This window comes from Echiichthys vipera (assembly GCF_963691815.1).
Source record: "Echiichthys vipera genome assembly, chromosome: 15".
NCBI classification, from domain to species: domain Eukaryota; kingdom Metazoa; phylum Chordata; class Actinopteri; order Perciformes; family Trachinidae; genus Echiichthys; species Echiichthys vipera.
Genome location: NC_139840.1, coordinates 3992532 through 4009114, shown reverse-complemented (window position 1 = coordinate 4009114; position 16583 = coordinate 3992532). Strand labels below are relative to the sequence as shown.

General features: G+C 42.9%; 1 protein-coding gene across 1 annotated transcript in view; it reads left to right on the top strand.

Annotated features, from left to right (window-relative positions):
• Positions 1–4061: 4061 nt before the first annotated feature.
• vipr2 (vasoactive intestinal peptide receptor 2) overlaps positions 4062–16583 on the top strand; it is a gene marked incomplete at both ends in the record, with an annotated part of 59195 nt that continues 46673 nt past the window's right edge. The window contains one exon of the mRNA XM_083928857.1: positions 4062–4112. Coding sequence (XP_083784983.1) covers positions 4062–4112 — 51 coding nt within the window. The remainder of the gene's footprint in view (positions 4113–16583) is intronic.

Below are 16583 nucleotides of genomic sequence, written 5' to 3'. Positions count from 1 at the left end.
TCATCCATGTCTACATTTCTTTACCAGCCCACTGTTTGCTATTTAAGATACTCCTGAAGGTTAAGCAGATTAGCTCGGTGTCATCCTGGCCTCACCATCTGACTCCCACAAGTACTCTGATGATTGGATTCACCATAGTAAGGCCCTCTCACATTAGGTCAAGAGCATCACAGGAGGCCCAGTTACTGAGATGTTAAGATGAGCACATTGCTATACCAAACAACAAAATATGACAAAGGATTATCTTTTGTCACTTTCTTTCCTCTCTGAACGTGTGCAGGGTAATGACAGTGAGGGATGTGGAGGAGGAGGAACAATACGCTTCCTAATATGAGGGTGGAAGAAGAGTAATTTGCAAGGCCACGTCGCTGAGGCAGTGAAAATCCTGCGTCACCGCATTGTTCAGGTATGAGAGAAGGAACAATGAAAGAATTGAGCGGGAAAAGAATGGGTATTATTTCAAGCTCAGGGCCAAAACATGCTTAAACTTCTCTCACAGACACATTTTACAATCGTAAAAATACTAATTGGAAGTTCAAACTCATCACTTATGCATGGGACAATTTGATTCTCAAGGCATCGCAGTCTGGGGAGTATAATCCCAGCATCTGCATACGTGAAAGCACTGCGTGAACTCTGATTAGGTCGGGAGGAAGGAGGAGCTGTTGTTTACAGTTCAGATTAGCAGCGCTGTCTTTTCAGCCTTCTCTTCACGCCCGCTTGTCACTGCGTTGAAATGTAACATCCTCCTGTGCTGCTGCTGCTGCCGCCGCTGCTAATAATGAGAAAATGATGTGCTTTCAAAACCAGATTACACATTCAAATCCCAGTAAACCCACACACTAAGCTAATATATAAAGGATATTACGTATGCAGTGTGGTCACACAATATACAAGGTGTACATTTCTCTGTGTGGAGACAATTTCCACTCTGTTGCAATGTTATATACTGTATGTAAATCCTACTCCTTCACTTTAAATTGGGACCTAAAGAATATGAGACGTAGTACTGAGGATCTTTTCAAGCTTGTGTGTGTCCTGTGTGCTTGATTCTTCTGCTCGGGTAAGAAATAGTTCTAGCTGTGAATTACAGTAGTGCAAAACAGTGCTTCAGATATTTTTTGCTTTACACAGATACGCATTAAAGTTGGCTATGGTGGGAGACGGGACGGGAACCATGTGAGGCTCAATGGAAGTCATGTATAGCTCTGTTATGAGCCAGCTCAAGTGGAAACGACAAAAGGGAGAGACACTATGTTTAAGTTTCAACAAAATATAAGTTTATTAAACATTCATTCATTTATCTTCAACCGCTTTGCACGGAGGGTTCCTGGTTGGAATCCCAGCTGGGGCCCTACTGTGTGGAGTTTACATGTTCTCCCCGTGTCTGCGTGGGTTTTCTCCGGGTTCTCCGGTTTCCTACCACAGTCCAAAGACGTGCAGGTGTTAGGTTCATTGATGACTCTAAATTGCCCGTAGATGTGAATGTGAGTGTGAATGGTTGGCTGTCTCTGTTTGTCTCTATGTGCAGGGTGTACCCCACCTCACGCCCACTGTCCCCCGGGATCTGCTCAAGCCCCCCTGCGACCCCGACAGGGACAAGAGGGTTTATTAAACAATTCAAGCCAAATACGACGTAAAGGGTCATGGGTGTTGATGTCAGTATAGTGGTATAACTACGCATGAGTGAAGGATGTGTGGTGCAAAACAAGGCATAAGGTGAACTAGATCAAAACCCCAGATAACGCCAGAGATCATCACAAGCTACGTTATGGATATGAAATTGGTTACTTGACAGAAAGATGGCTGAGAAGAAACATGCTTCTTTGGGATAAACTCAGATTTTTGGCTCTTGATTAAGAGATGTTTGCAGCTTGTTCTACTTGTTCTAAGACGGCAGTGGTGTCGTACAGCACCGGGTGCCGACACGCAGCTACAATTAGCTTCTCGTCCATGTTGGTGTGAATGAAAACAGTGAGGGAAGCGACGTCGTCGACTTGAACTTGTCGCTAATTCCAGCTCCAGGCGCTCAGACGATCCATTCGCGCCGCCTCCGCCTGAATGGAATGTCATTGTGCCATTTACATTGATTTTCAATGTAGAGTTGTCACTCAATTCGCATCATTCCCGTTTGGTCTGAACGCACCTTTACAGCCCTGTGACAGCACTTTAGCAGCACTTTCTACCTATATATAGTATAGTCGTGACTTCACGACCGTACAAAAGTTCTGATGGCCCATTTAAAGGCCCTGATGGCCCATTTAAAGGCACAGTTACTGAATAGAAAAAGGCACAATTTCTGAATAGAAACTGTGCCTTTCTCTGTGGATCGAGCGCTTTCATACGTTCACAGTATTTATACAGCACATCGACCTAGTTTATCATAAAAACAGACATAGAAATCTCACTTTTTACAAAATGGGACCTTTAACATCATCATTATTTATCAGTAAAATAGAAATTGATACAGAACGTGTTTGTCCGTAAAGTGTAGTGAACAGAGTTGAGATAAAAGGTTAATCAAATGAAACCTGTTTGGTTAAAAAAGTGTCTCCGTTGTATGACTATATCAGATAAGGTCTGTGTTAATCAAATCATGCATATCCCTTAAAAACAAGTTGAACTTTTGAGAACTTTCTGTTATCGTTTCATTTATTCGACTAAAACTTAGTTTCGAAGAAGACAGGACTAGGAAAACGACCTAAGTGCGATGTGACCTGGAAAAAAAAACCCTTCATAACAAAAGTGAGAAATGAATAAGAATGAAAAGACTACATGATGATGTCTCGCCCTCATCTGTATTAGGACGGGTGCACTCTGTCTAAGAGTGTTTCTAACACCGTCACACTGTTTAAATTTGGGTTTATACACAAGCCATAAAGCACTTGGAGCAGCTGGGACGGAGAGCGACTGCTTTACGTTTTCTGTCTGCACATTTTAATACAGTGTTGATACTTTCGCCCGAAGCACAGCAGCTGACGGTCTACGACTTTGTGTAAATATGTGCCACTTCATGCTCGCTCTCTGCTTTCGTGAGTTTACTGTAACCATGGAAGAAACCATGTACACATCTGAGAGTGTGTGCATTTATAATGGAGAGCGCCTATTTCTGTTCTGCTATTCCCCAACAATGTGTTCTTATTAACAGGTTTGTAGGAAATCCTATGAAAAGTTATGCACAGAAATGTGTAAACGCTGCACGAAAAAAGGCACCGACGGCCCGACGTGACAGATTTTAGCCAACAAAAAGTGATGGTTAGGGTTAGGCATGAAAACCTCTTGGTTAGGATTAGAAAAAAGGCACCGACGGTCCAACGTGAGAGATTTTAACCAACAAAAAGTGATGGTTAGGGTTAGGCATGAAAACCACTTGGTTAGGATTGGAAAAAAGTCACTGACGGTCCGACGTGACAGATTTTAGCCAAAAAAAGTGATGGTCAGGGTTAGGCATGAAAACCTCTTGGTTAGGATTAGAAAAAAGGCACTGACGGCCCGACGTGACAGATTTCAGCCAACAAAAAGTGATGGTTAGGGTTAGGCATGAAATCCATTTGGTTAGAGTTAGAAAAAAAGGCCATGGTTGAGCGGAAGTGGGTCAGGATTAGGGGTTAGGGTTAGGGAAGTTGACCGCTAGAAGAACAGCCACCACTGCATATATATACTGTAAGCATACACCCCAAGAAAAAGATTAGACATGATGAATGCCGGTTTTATTTTGAAAGCCAGCAGCGGAAGTGTCCGTGCGTCTGGCTGCGGTGTTGACAGCTGGAGCGGCTGCGGGTCACTGCGCTCTCTCTGCACACTCAGCTCCGTGGAGGTGATCGGTGTGGACACCGAACAGCAGCGGCCTCTCCTCCTTCTCATGCGGGCTTTTTTTTTAGGTTTTTTTTTACCCTCCACGCTCATGGGATTAAAAACAACATGTCAGATCCCGTCAGCCGGATGAAAAAGTCCAGAGTGGAGTTTAAATGAAGCCCGGACCGACTAGTGTTAATTGGGACCCTGTCCGTCTCTCTCTCTCCTGCTCGGACCGGTGACCGGCGTCTCCCCGAGGGGCCAAGATGAAAAGTTTGCTGTTGCTCACCTTGTGTCTCTGGACGTGTCCGCTCACGGTGAGTCCCCTTCTGCTCCATCTGCAGCGGTGTTTGGGAGTGAAATGCTCAACAGAAGAAACAAGTAATGCTGAATATTAACGGTGTTTTCTCGCATTCACATATAAAGCGCACAATCTTATTTACACCCCACCGTGAAGACGATACGGGGACACTTGAGTTAGATAGGCTACGGATTAGTGAAGACCCATTTCAATAGGGAATGGCATTATAGAGTCTGCTTGTTATTATTAATGTCTGAATATCCCATCATCTCATCTCATCTACATCCGCTTATCCGGGGTCGGGTCTCGGGGGCAGCAGCTTTAGCAGGGGACCCCAAACTTCCCTTTCCAGGGCCACATTAACCAGCTCTATAATGTTGTAATTATATGGGTTTGTGTGGAGATGCTAAACTTTATGTTCATGTGTTTCCTGCAGTGTAAATATTCCTGAGGTATATAAGAGTCTGGAGAGCAGTGACACTGAGCCCTGTGACTGTGATGATTAATTATAGTGCCGCAACTAATTGTCTTCATCATTAATTCATCCGAGCATCCTGATCTTCTTAAAGAACCCCTTAATGCAGGGGTGTCAAACTGATCCAGTAAAGGGCCGTGTGGCTGCAGCTTTTCAGTCCCCTTTACTGGATCACTTTGACACCCCTGCCTTAATGGATCTATAACATGTCAAGAAATGGTGAAAAATGGCATTGCAGTTTTTCTGATCAACAATCGAATAATCAGCATTTCAAAATTCAAAATATTTGTTGTTTTTTTCTCAGTTTTGTAATCAAATGAATGAATCAGTATCATCATTAGGTTTGAGATCTGGAGTCAAGACACCTGAGTACATTATCTTTTAGTTTGGATTATTATTATTATTCTTTTACCACTGTCTGGTATTTTATAGATAAAGGGATACATCACTAATTAAAATAATAATTAGCTGCAGCAATAAACCAAAGCTTTCCAGTTCACTGTCGTACAAAACCATCAGAAATTCACATTGGAGACGGGGCAACCAGTGAATACTTGGGCATGTTGGCTTAAATGATCCGCTGAAGTGATTGAACTCATTTTCTGTCATTAATTCAACAATCATGGACTAATTGTTTCAGCTCTAATCAGCTGAAGTGTAATGTGTGGAGGTTATTATATGTTACCACTTGAGGTGTGGCTATTTGTACCAAAATCCTACTGAAGCTATAAAAAGTAATCGATTAACAAATGAAATGAATTAAAGATATTTCAAAGCAACTGTTTTGATAGTCGGTTAGTTGTTTTTAAGGTCATTTAAGAGCTTAAAAAAACCCTGATTCCAGCCTCGTTTTACTGTTTTTTCCTTCTTATGTCATCATAAACTGAATGTCTGCAAATACCCCCCAAAGGATCTGAAAAACAGAATTTTCTGACAACTTATACATAAATTTATTAACTGAGAAAACAACCGGCAGATTAACAAATCATGACATTTTGTTCTTTAAGGAAACACATTCAGTTGAAAAGTATTTCTCATTTCATCAATGGAATGACAATTTGTGGAAATTTTCCCTGCACGGCTGGTTGTTCTTGTCGAACCGTCCTCCAGCTGTTATCCGCTGCCCTTTTCCAGTGTTGACCCACCTCACAGGATAAACACGCGCTCTTCACATAAGCCTCCTGTGACTAAAAGCAGACGGGGCTGTCAAAATGTTCCGACACCCAAAACAAATGTGAGGGTTTAATCACCTAACCGATGAACACTGCCACCATAAAGTACACAAAACCCTTTCCACGTAAAAGCAGATTCTTCTCCAATCCCTCCTTTTCTCTTTCCCATCTACTCTGGAAGGGATTAGGTGTGTCTCTTCTTTAAGGGTACTTCAGAAGGATGGTTGGTACTGATTAGGGCTGCAAAGGGGCGGAAAATGTCCCGTAAATATCTGGAAACTTTACGGAAACTTTCCATTGGAAGTTAAGGGCGCACTCACACTGTCCTTCCGCACCGCGCCCCGGGCTTTAGGGTACTTGTCCCCCCCTCCCTCTCCCCCCGCGCCCCAGGCCCGTTTGTACTCACACTACCTGGGCCTCGTGCAAATGCTTCTTGCTGCCCATACGTCATCACGCCGTAACACGTCACACGTATTGATGACGTCATCGCGATGGGTCGCTTTGTTTACAAATCTTTCCATAGACCTCAGAGTTTTTGTGCGTCTTGTCGACTGTTTTTGAATATTTTCATCCGACCAAATCTGCAGTCTGCGGTCTAAAAGTGCTGTTAGTAAAGTCATTCTATTCTAGTAAAAGGGCCATGTCCCTCCTCAAGGATTTCTTTAAAGCGTTGGGTACTGTATTGTTCTCATTGAAGATCTTTAAATAGTAAAATGACGCCTTGTTGTCAGTTCTATACACAATAGGAACTGAATTTTGAGGTATATTTTTGGGTGAGCCAAAGAGGTGCTAATAGGTGTTGTAACTATTGCCAGAATTTAGATCTGCGGAGGTCAAAATCCGATCGCCTGCTCCATCTCCTACCACGGGGGAACCCTCTCTACCCGCTGTACTAAAGGAATAATGATACAACTGCAACTAAGTCAGCCCTAGACCGCCCCTATCAGCTGGTAGTTTTCAGCCTTTTCAGGAGCATCTGGGGAAGTTTCTCATACCACAAGAACTTGTTACATATTCCTATCAAAGTGTCTGAAAACCTTTCTTGAATGTGAATCGGCAGGAGGAGAAAGGTATGCAGTTCATCATCAATACGTTCGCTTTGGGAGAAGGTCAACAAGACGAGGACCACCTATCTACATCAGATGAGATATTTCTCAACAATGGGGTCAAAGTTTTTCTTTGCAATTTTACTCAGTTGACGGGGAAAGAGAATGCCGAGGTACCTCATGCCCTCTCGAGGCCACTGAAATGTTCCTACTTGGCAAAAGGACTTTGGGCAATTAGAGGTCAGCGGCTGCCAATTTGACCAGTTCACATAATATTCATAGAGCTTTGAAAACGAGTCAACAGGGTCAAGCAAAACAGGAATGGATCTGACCAGGTCAAACACCATCAACAAAATAATGTAATGTGTCGGGAGAGGACCATAATGCAGCACACGTAGACAGGCAGTCAGTCGGTAATTACTTTTATTTAACACTTTAATTAATTAGGGACAGTTCAAGGATAGCACAGTGGAATTAAATTGCTTCATGGGATGACACGACGTGCCTGAGGAGGACACACCGTGGGAGCCCTCAGGAGAAAGTACAACAGGCAGGGGTGTGTGGTAAAGGCCAACACACAAACAGCTTATCGACTGCACACTGCACCGGTGGATGCAGCCGGGGATTCTGGTGACTGAAGCAGCGAACCGACACAGAGGAGATCGCAGGAATGGATCTGGTGCAGATCTGGAAGACAGGCGGGGAGCAGGCAGTATCCGTTGTCAGAGGCAGAAGGCTGGGTCAATCACCGGAATAGAGACAGAGCAGACAGTTCAGGGTCGAGACCGGGGAATCAGTCCGAAAACTGCTGGAGAGACTGGTACAGATGACATAAAACAATCTGGCAATGAGTGCATCGTACAAGTACTGTATACTGGACTGATGAGTGATCAGATGCAGCTGTGGTGAACAGGTGAGTGGGTTGAGCTGATGAGGAGGGAATGGCAGGCAGCTGATGAGAAGGAGGGGGAGATGAACTGAGAGTGGAGATCATGAACTACCTCCATACTTTAACCGGCCTCACTTTGGCATATTGCAGCCGCTAGTGGCTCCGGTGCTTGACAGAAAAGTGCTGAGACAAAGACCTGAGCCCTGTCTGGTTGCCAGCATGTTTTTCTGACAGTTGTGCATTGCAAAGCGATGATGTCAAACTCATGTTTCAATGCTGCTGGAAACATGCAACGAGAAGGAGTCAGAGAAGAAGAAACGGTCCAGAACACGGCATTATAATGACATCAGCGTCATGCAGGCAGGCCAAGCAGTTTTTCATTCTTGAAGAACTAGAAAACCTTACTAAATATAGTACTATGTTCAGACTCTGATGATAAAGTTGGGTTGATGCTGAAAACTTGTGTAGTCCGGCTTTATTTCCACACAGAAAATGCATCAAGAATTGATAAAGAATGAGAATGATGAGCACAATCGATACAAGCATTGGTATCAATAAAATCTTTGCAATTCCCATCCCCATTGGCGTGTCAGTTACCTTTTTTCCTCCATATTTTTAGCTCTTTTTCTCAAAAGCTTCATGTGAGTGGCACAAAACAACCCCCCCCCCCCCACAAACACACACACACACATACGTTACGTGACTGGAGAGGAGATTTCACAACACAAACAATGTGACGCAAGACTGTTTTTCACAGGGCAAGAATGCAGAAATCAGTACACTATAGATATCGTAGCTTCTCCAATGCTTATGGTTACGAAATTGACTGTTTCACAACATAAATAGAATGGTCATGTTGTTTTAGGAGTCACTGGCAAACCACTTAGTCTGTCATTTAAGTATGAAGATGGGTTGTGCACTTAATACCATGGGAGAATCCAAGTCATTTAGCCAAAGAATCGAAAAAGAATCGTGACCCTCCACAAGTTAGATCCCACAAGTGTTTGTGCAAAACGCAGATAATAAAATCTTGGACCCACACCAAGAGTTGAAGAGGCTAGTAGCATCTGTACTGTCTGTGATTATGTTCCAATCTGCGTGTTTTCTCCAGCCTCAGTGCACCAGTGGACAGCAGGGACTCAGGTGTGAGCAGGCTCCCAGCCACTGTGGTGTATAAAACTCATCTGTCTGAACACGGGCTGCAGGAGATGCAGCTGAGCACAGTAGATTTTAAACACGCTCAGTTAGAAGAAAGGAGTACAAAGTAGAAGCAGAGGAGGGCTCACGTTGAAAACTTTCGCACTGCCAACATTCTGACTCAGGTTCAACTGTGAGGATATCGTCTGATATTATTTGGCAGAAGAAATGGTGCCTGAAGCCTGGAATCAGCTGCAGATAACAGTGCTACCACACATCTGCTAACATGTGGGGAGAAGAGAAGAAACCCTTTTCTTTTCTTCTTTATGTGCTTTGAATCACTGTAGAGATTCACTCACGGCAATGAAAGATGTAGGAATAATGCTCAATAATTTGTGATGATGCAACATGGTACATTTACAAAAGTAAAACGACACAAAGTTCATGTCACAGACCGCTTTACGCATTGTGCACAGAAGCACACTTTGGCCAATCTGGTCCCAATTAGGCATCGTTTTTGTGAAGTAAAAACACTTCCTCATCTTCAGATTGTTCCTCTCTGTCGGAGGAATCAAACCTCTGGCCCAGAAGCACCGTAATCCTCCTCGCGGCCTCAACTTGCTGATGGTAGTGGGTCTGTCTTAAGTGATTTTCTGATTGTCTATTGGTTACATTTACAGAAAATGACACCACAGTCCACCAACCACACACTGTGAAGCAAAGGATGCCAGTCACAAATGCTCTTTCCCGTCTTGTAATTGGCCGTGTGAGTGACTTATGAGCTTTCAGTAAACAGAATGCGAAAGAGGAGACTCCGCCGTCTCCGGCAATATATAGATCATGTTTGTATGCTGTATAATTGCTAAGTTATTGATGCAAACAGTGAAAAAACATCACTAGGACGCGCCGGCGCGGGCGTCGACCTCAGGGGGTTAAAGCCAAAGTGGCGGGTAAAAGAATTCTTGGAAGCAAAGCTGAAATAAATCAGTATAAACATGTAGTATCTTGAGTGATCCTTGAGAATTGTGTGATTAAAAAAAGTATAAAAAGTGTTGCAGAGTCAGCCCCTCGGGCAGTAATACAGACTTACGAATATTCAACTATTCAGATATTTGTTCTTTGGGTAGGTATGTGGTTTTTGAGTACACGCATTGCAGCAGTCTTTCACCAAATATTTGAATATGCACTAGTGATTGGTACCGAATCCAAAGCTCGATTAATAATGGTGTTTACAGCCCTTAAGACTAGTGATGAGTCACCTCCAACAGCACACACGCTAATTTATGACTCTTTCAAACCATGAAAATGTGACACCTATCGAGTCCCAGTTTTGCCAGGGGGACAACAACAATTTTAAATAGTGCCATATCTCTAATGCACCCATACTATATCCAGAATGTATGTATCAAAGCCCATTGAAGTGAGAGATTTGAGATTTTTAAAAAAGAGACCAAAAGAATCTCACAGGTTACCACTTTAGGATAATCTCTTAATGCCAATTAATGAAATAAGGAACAGAAACAGTCTCAGCAGTGTGCCACCGGTGTAATTCCTTTCATCTGTCTTACATTTAGCTTAACGTGCACACAACATCCATTTATCCCTTCATTTACTCGTCACTTTCATCAGAGGTAATACACTGCAACATTATTCATTTACACACATTCCTTGACCCAAAAGGATTTTTTCTTTCAGTATAAATAAGCAACACAAATTGAACTGATCAAAGGGAAAGTTTAAAACACCAGTGTGAACTACAGGGGAGCCAGGGGAAGCCTGCTTCCCCTTAATAAGACATGTGCTCCCATGAAAACGTAATTTGGGAAAAAAATAATTAGGGGTTAAAATATTGACAATTTGTGCATGTTGCCGTGCATTTCTATGTTTCTGTTTCTCCATCACGGATCAGTTGTGAAATTAGGCTTTTGATGTACAGCATGATTCATGCATGAGGGTGATTCATCACTAATTCCCTTGAATAAAGATAAGATATCATGCATGATATTCAGGCCATCACCATCGCAGGGCGGCCATGCAATATTGGAAACTTCGAGTGTACCCTGCTTCAGTTGGCCGACCTGTATCATACTGTGAGCTTTGGCTTTGATATGACTGCTATACCTGATTATTATACTGTACATCAGATGTGCTGACATAAAGCAAGTAGTACTATACTCATTCTTGTTTTCTCCTTTAAGGCCTTTGCACACCAAGTTTGTACTTTTTGTCCAAAGTTTTCGAAACTTTTGCCTGTCATTAAAGTTTTCGGAACAGGTTGGATTTGATGCTTTTTAATTGGATCCGTCACCACCACTCATCCACAGGATATGCGAACGTCATTATCCAAACTAGCTGATAAACTGATTCAGATTCACTTCGACTCCCAGCTAAAAGCACTTTACAATGAGAAGATGGACGACAGATTAAATCAAATGCTTTCCAAAAATAGGGACTCAGTGTGACTCTGATGTAGTCTCTTGTGGTGCGGGGAGGTCAGTCTGTACTCTACTGGTGGAACAGGCAGGAGCCTTCAAAACGTGACGACTTTGAGTGGACTAAGTAGTGAAGAAGAAAAATCCAGCTGCCCCGTTGGATTATTTTGGGCGCAGCCCTGATGATAACGGTGAGCTAGCCAACATGGATGAAGCTGTATGCACTATTTCAAATCAAATCAAATCAACCTTTATTGATACGGCGCTTTTCATACAGAAAAGTATCGCAAAGTGCCTCACAGAGATGTAAAGAAAAAGAGAAACATCAAATCAAATCAGGAGAAGAAAGTTATAAGAACCCAACCCTCCCACAGTCATGCACAGAGACACACACACATATGTATACGTTCATTCACACACCTACACAAACACTAGCTGTCACTACAGAGACATGGCCAGGCAGCGAGACCTGAGGAACAGAGGAGGCTAGGGGAAGCTGCCTTTGGGGGGCCAACCACACTGGGAGAGATCCCAGTCCAAGGTCACAGGGAGCACCGCCACAGAGACCACCCCAACCCGGGCAGACAGGAGCCTCCGCACCAAGGTGCAGAGCCCTCTAGTCGCCCGTGCCGGAACTGTCTACGGGACAGCAACCCCCGCGCGGCCAGACCAGAGACAACTCCCAAACTAGCAGGCCCCCTGAGGAAACACTGGAGATTAAAAACTGTTGCCTAAAACAGTAAAGGGTTAAAATATAGAGGCTAAAAACACGAGGGACTAAAACATAAAAGCACAGAGGCTAAAAACATGAACTCGAAAATAAAGCCATAAGAGCATAAGACATGAGGCCATAAAAATAAATACAAGCATGAAGGCTAAAACACAGAGATTAAAACAGTAAAACAGTAAAAAAAAAAAGGATAAAAAAGGAGCAAAAGGATAAAAATTTGCCCCCTATTTGCCCTAAGACAGTTGCGGTTTGCCGCCTTTGACCTTAAACCTCCTTCGCTCCCATTTCATGTACTACAGACATTGCAGCGCTGCAGCATCTACAGCAAGAATCAATGAAAGATGGGCGCTTCTATCGGATTTCAACTTCTTAAGTAGATTAAATGCATTGTAGAGACACAGCATTGTAGAGTAGACAACATCACACAACGTACACGCAACGATGACTTCTATCACCAGCAGCTCAGCTTTGGCTTTTTTTCTGCTCTTTTTTTAACTACACAGATACCATAATGTATAACCTGGGGAAATGTCAGGACGGTATAAAAAGAAAAATAGATCCGCACCTAATCTACACTCTCCCTCTGTCATGACCGACGGACCATAAAACATGATCTTCACAAGTCAGTGCTTGTGCATGTTTCAATTTCAAGTCAGACTTATTATTTTAATTAGAGATGGGACTTTGGGCTCTTTGAAGCGAGTCGGATCTTGTGAATCGTTCAAAAGACTGGCTCATTTTTAGATGTATAGCCTGGCGGTCATTTTATCTGGGAAATATTAACTGAGAGGAATGGTAGTGTCATGAACGGTGCAGTTTATTTTCTGTTTCTTGCTCTTTTGAGCCTTTAATGCCCTGTTACCCTGTCACCCTGTTACCTGGAACCTGAACCTGCCTGCCTGACCTTCTGCCTGATCCATGGACTCACTATTCTTTGCCTAGCCCCCTTGGACACGTTTGCCTGTCAGACTGCCTTCCTGGTTTAGATCCTGGATCTAAGATCACACTACTTTGACTTTCCAAGTCGTCAGATCTTTGTACTGTTCACACAACACAACTTGATGTGTCTTGAAGTCTTGAAGTGAGGGATCACATCACCAGTACGGTCCAGTGAACGAGGTACCAGTCCATTTGACTTCATGTTTGCCGCTCTTCTTTGTTATAAGCCCGTGTGAATATGGAACAGGCTAGAACAGAGCTAAAAGGCAACACTGAATCACTTTCTCCACGGTGCAGACCAGCTGAACTACAGGTGAAAGAGACCTAAAAGAGACTGAGTGAATAGCTAAATCCCTGAAGGTTTTCTAGCTCTTCATGTCATTGGGTTGAGTTTAGCCTTTTGTCCAAACCACAGGATCTGTTGTATGCATCTCCTGTGGTGTTAAATCCTAAAGAGCGCCTACGTAGAGAACTGGCAGGGCTGATAGAGATGAGAGCAGGTATTTCCACCTCCAGAGGGATCGACAAGACGCTCCAGCATCCACAAAAAAAACCTACACCACACCCACACTATTATGTGCTCACACTGCAGTCGGGCAGTAAGTCATCCTATTAGTTGCTTATTCAGTGAATTCTACCCTTGAAACTTAACTTTACCTTTCAGAGACATAGAGGCTTCTGTGCAAAAGGGGTTGAACCTACACACACTTTCTTACGCTAAAGCGGGGCTGAAATACTGCTTCAAGCCTACATTTCTCTAAATAGACATACCGTTTAAAACACTTTGAAGTGTTATCACCGTAACATCTCATTTAAAGCTTCATGGGCTTTCAGATATGCAAAGCGATTGCCTGCCCAAACACAAGTAATGTTCAAATGGCAGTCATACATCTTTTCTTTGCCACAACATATCACACTTTGTAGAATAGGGTGCACAGTAATTGATATGGACTGAAGCAACAGTAGGAACAGAGTTTGAACAATCAAAGCACGCGAGGCGGTTAAATACACCCGTTGCATTGATGGTTTCATTTACATTGATTGACGCTTTTGTGTAAAACAACACACAAATGAGGTGTGTGTTGAGGCTGAAGCCAGGGGCTGCACCTAATTAATGGTGAAGGGAGATAGTTGTGGTGCTTATTGGTATTTTTCAAGGAAACTAATTGGAAGAGTCACCTGAAACTCACACAGGGATCACAGCAGGGGGACAAAGAGACGCCGCTGCCTTCTCTCTCATATGGAAATGTATCGATTAACACTGCTAGGCTGTGCGGCAATACACAGTCAAAGCATTCATGCAACTTAAATAAGGTTTTTTAACTTCAACCTTTACTCAGGGCTGGGCTGGCCAGCTGGCAGACCTGCCACTTTCCCAGCGGGACGCCAGGCCTTTTGGGCCAACAATAATTCAGTGTACATCCATGCATCTAATATACTCAGCCAAGCCTGTACATGTCATAAAAAGACCTTTGAAAGGTATACATTAAGGCCTTTCTATCGCCAAAATACATTAAATAATAATGTATTGTGAAATTTAGATTGCTTTCCTGATTATGACCACCGACTGGTAGTGTTCACATTTCCATTATGTCTTCATTACGTGACACTAATGGTTTTAGATTGATATAACTTTATTTATTGAGATATCTGTGGGTGCTTTTTGACATGTGGCCAGGCAGAGGATAAATTTAAGCCTTCTTTTTTTCTGATCAAAGGGTATCATCTCTGGCAAACTAATACACTTATAAATATATAAATTTTAATGTACTGTACTCACATAAGAACCTTTAAGAGGGAGAAAACAAAGTTGTTTTTTTCACCACTGAGTATCTAAAAGATCCAGACTGTTCCCATTTGGTCAAAAAGCATCTAAAGTTGCCTGTACTCCATATCTTTAATAGACTTTTAAGAGACTAGTTACAATCGCTTTCAAAGAGAGCATATTTTGGAAAGCTTTTTGTATTAAGGCTGGAAAAACAGCAATGCATAATCCATTTCGATTAAGCATTGTGATTCCTCATGTGCCCTTTCTTACCAATAGTTGCTTTTGTGCTGTGAGCATGAACAGTAACCCATTGAGACAAATCGCTCGCATCCATCACAGTTAATGAAGCTCACTTTGGTGTCTGTGTCTTCTAGTTCTTATGCTCTGTAGTGAATGTAGGTTTATTCCACTATAAATCACACTGGATAAAAGCATCAGCTGAAGAGACATAAATGGGATTGATGCTGCTTATTGACCCAAAACCCATTCTGGTTTTACTCTTATCTTTTTGTCGACAAATCCCATAAAAAGACCTAAACCAACAATGTGTTAGTCTGAGTCACTACAGTAAGCCCCGAGCCCGATCATTCTCACTGATAATGTCAAATCAATGCACATACATTTAGTTTCAGTTCTCTAAAATATGGCTCAGTCATTTTTTCAAACAGGTTATACGCTCTGGCCAGCTGGGACCTTTCTGTGCTGAGTTTTCATGTTCTTCCTGTGTCAACGTGGGTTTTCTCTGGCTTCCTCCCACAGTCCAAAGACATGCAGGTGTTAGGTGAGGTTTGCCAGTAGTTGTAGTTGTGAGCATGAATGGTTGCCTGTCTCTAAAGCTACGTTAACACTGCAGGTCTTAATGCACAATTCCGATTCATTGCTCAAATCTGATTTTTTCTTTGGCTGTTCACATCACCGCTCACGCTCCTGAAGTGATGTTGATCATTGATGACATCCGGCAACAATGGTGTTTATGGAAGCGAACATTGAAACGGCAACGGGTATTGTTGGACTTTATGACTTAATGCTTTAAAAACAGTGTGTACTAAACCTTCCCTCCACTGGCCACCTGCTTCACTACTGTCCTCGATGTTGGTTTTGGCTGTTTATTTGTCATTCATTTGCAGCGCGGGTCAGAAAGACGTCAAAGTCGGATTAAATGCCACCTGGCTGTTCAGATTGCGGTCGCATTCAAAAAAATCCAATACGTATCCGATTCAGTAGCACATTTCAAAGTGGCCTGATTCAGATTTGAAAATGTCAGATATATTACGACTTGTGCTGTTCACACTGTCAAAAGCAAATCACATATAGGTCACATATGAGCCAAATAACCTGATTCAGGTCACTTGGAACTGCAGTGTGAACGTAACCCAAGTGTCAGCCCTGTGATAATGTGGTGTCCAGTCAAGGGTGTACCAAACCTCTTGCCCAATGTTAAGTGGGATCGGCTCCAGCCCCAATAGACCCCAACTAGGGTAAGCAGTTACAAATAATGAATTAATAACACTTCCTGCATTTCTCATGAACACCTGCTTAACCCACTACTGACATTCTTCTTTCGTATTCTGCACCAGAACCTACAGCGCGCAACCCTGTCTTGAGAACATTCAGTAAAGTAACGTTGAGCTATTCATTCCTTTTGAGAGCAATGCCATCAATCCACTCCCTCATCTTGAATATGGAGTATCACTATTCCCATTGGCTGATGATCTGTTTGGAAAGAATCAGGTCAATCACATCCAAAGTTTCCACCAGCTCACGCCAGCTGACCCAGTAACAGAAGCTAAAAACATCTCAGTCGCCTAAGTGCCCGAAACTCCACTTCCTGTGATCCAAAAATCCATCCATCCAGGAAGAGTGAGACCTGAAGTAGGTGTTGGGGGGCCATTCCCACAG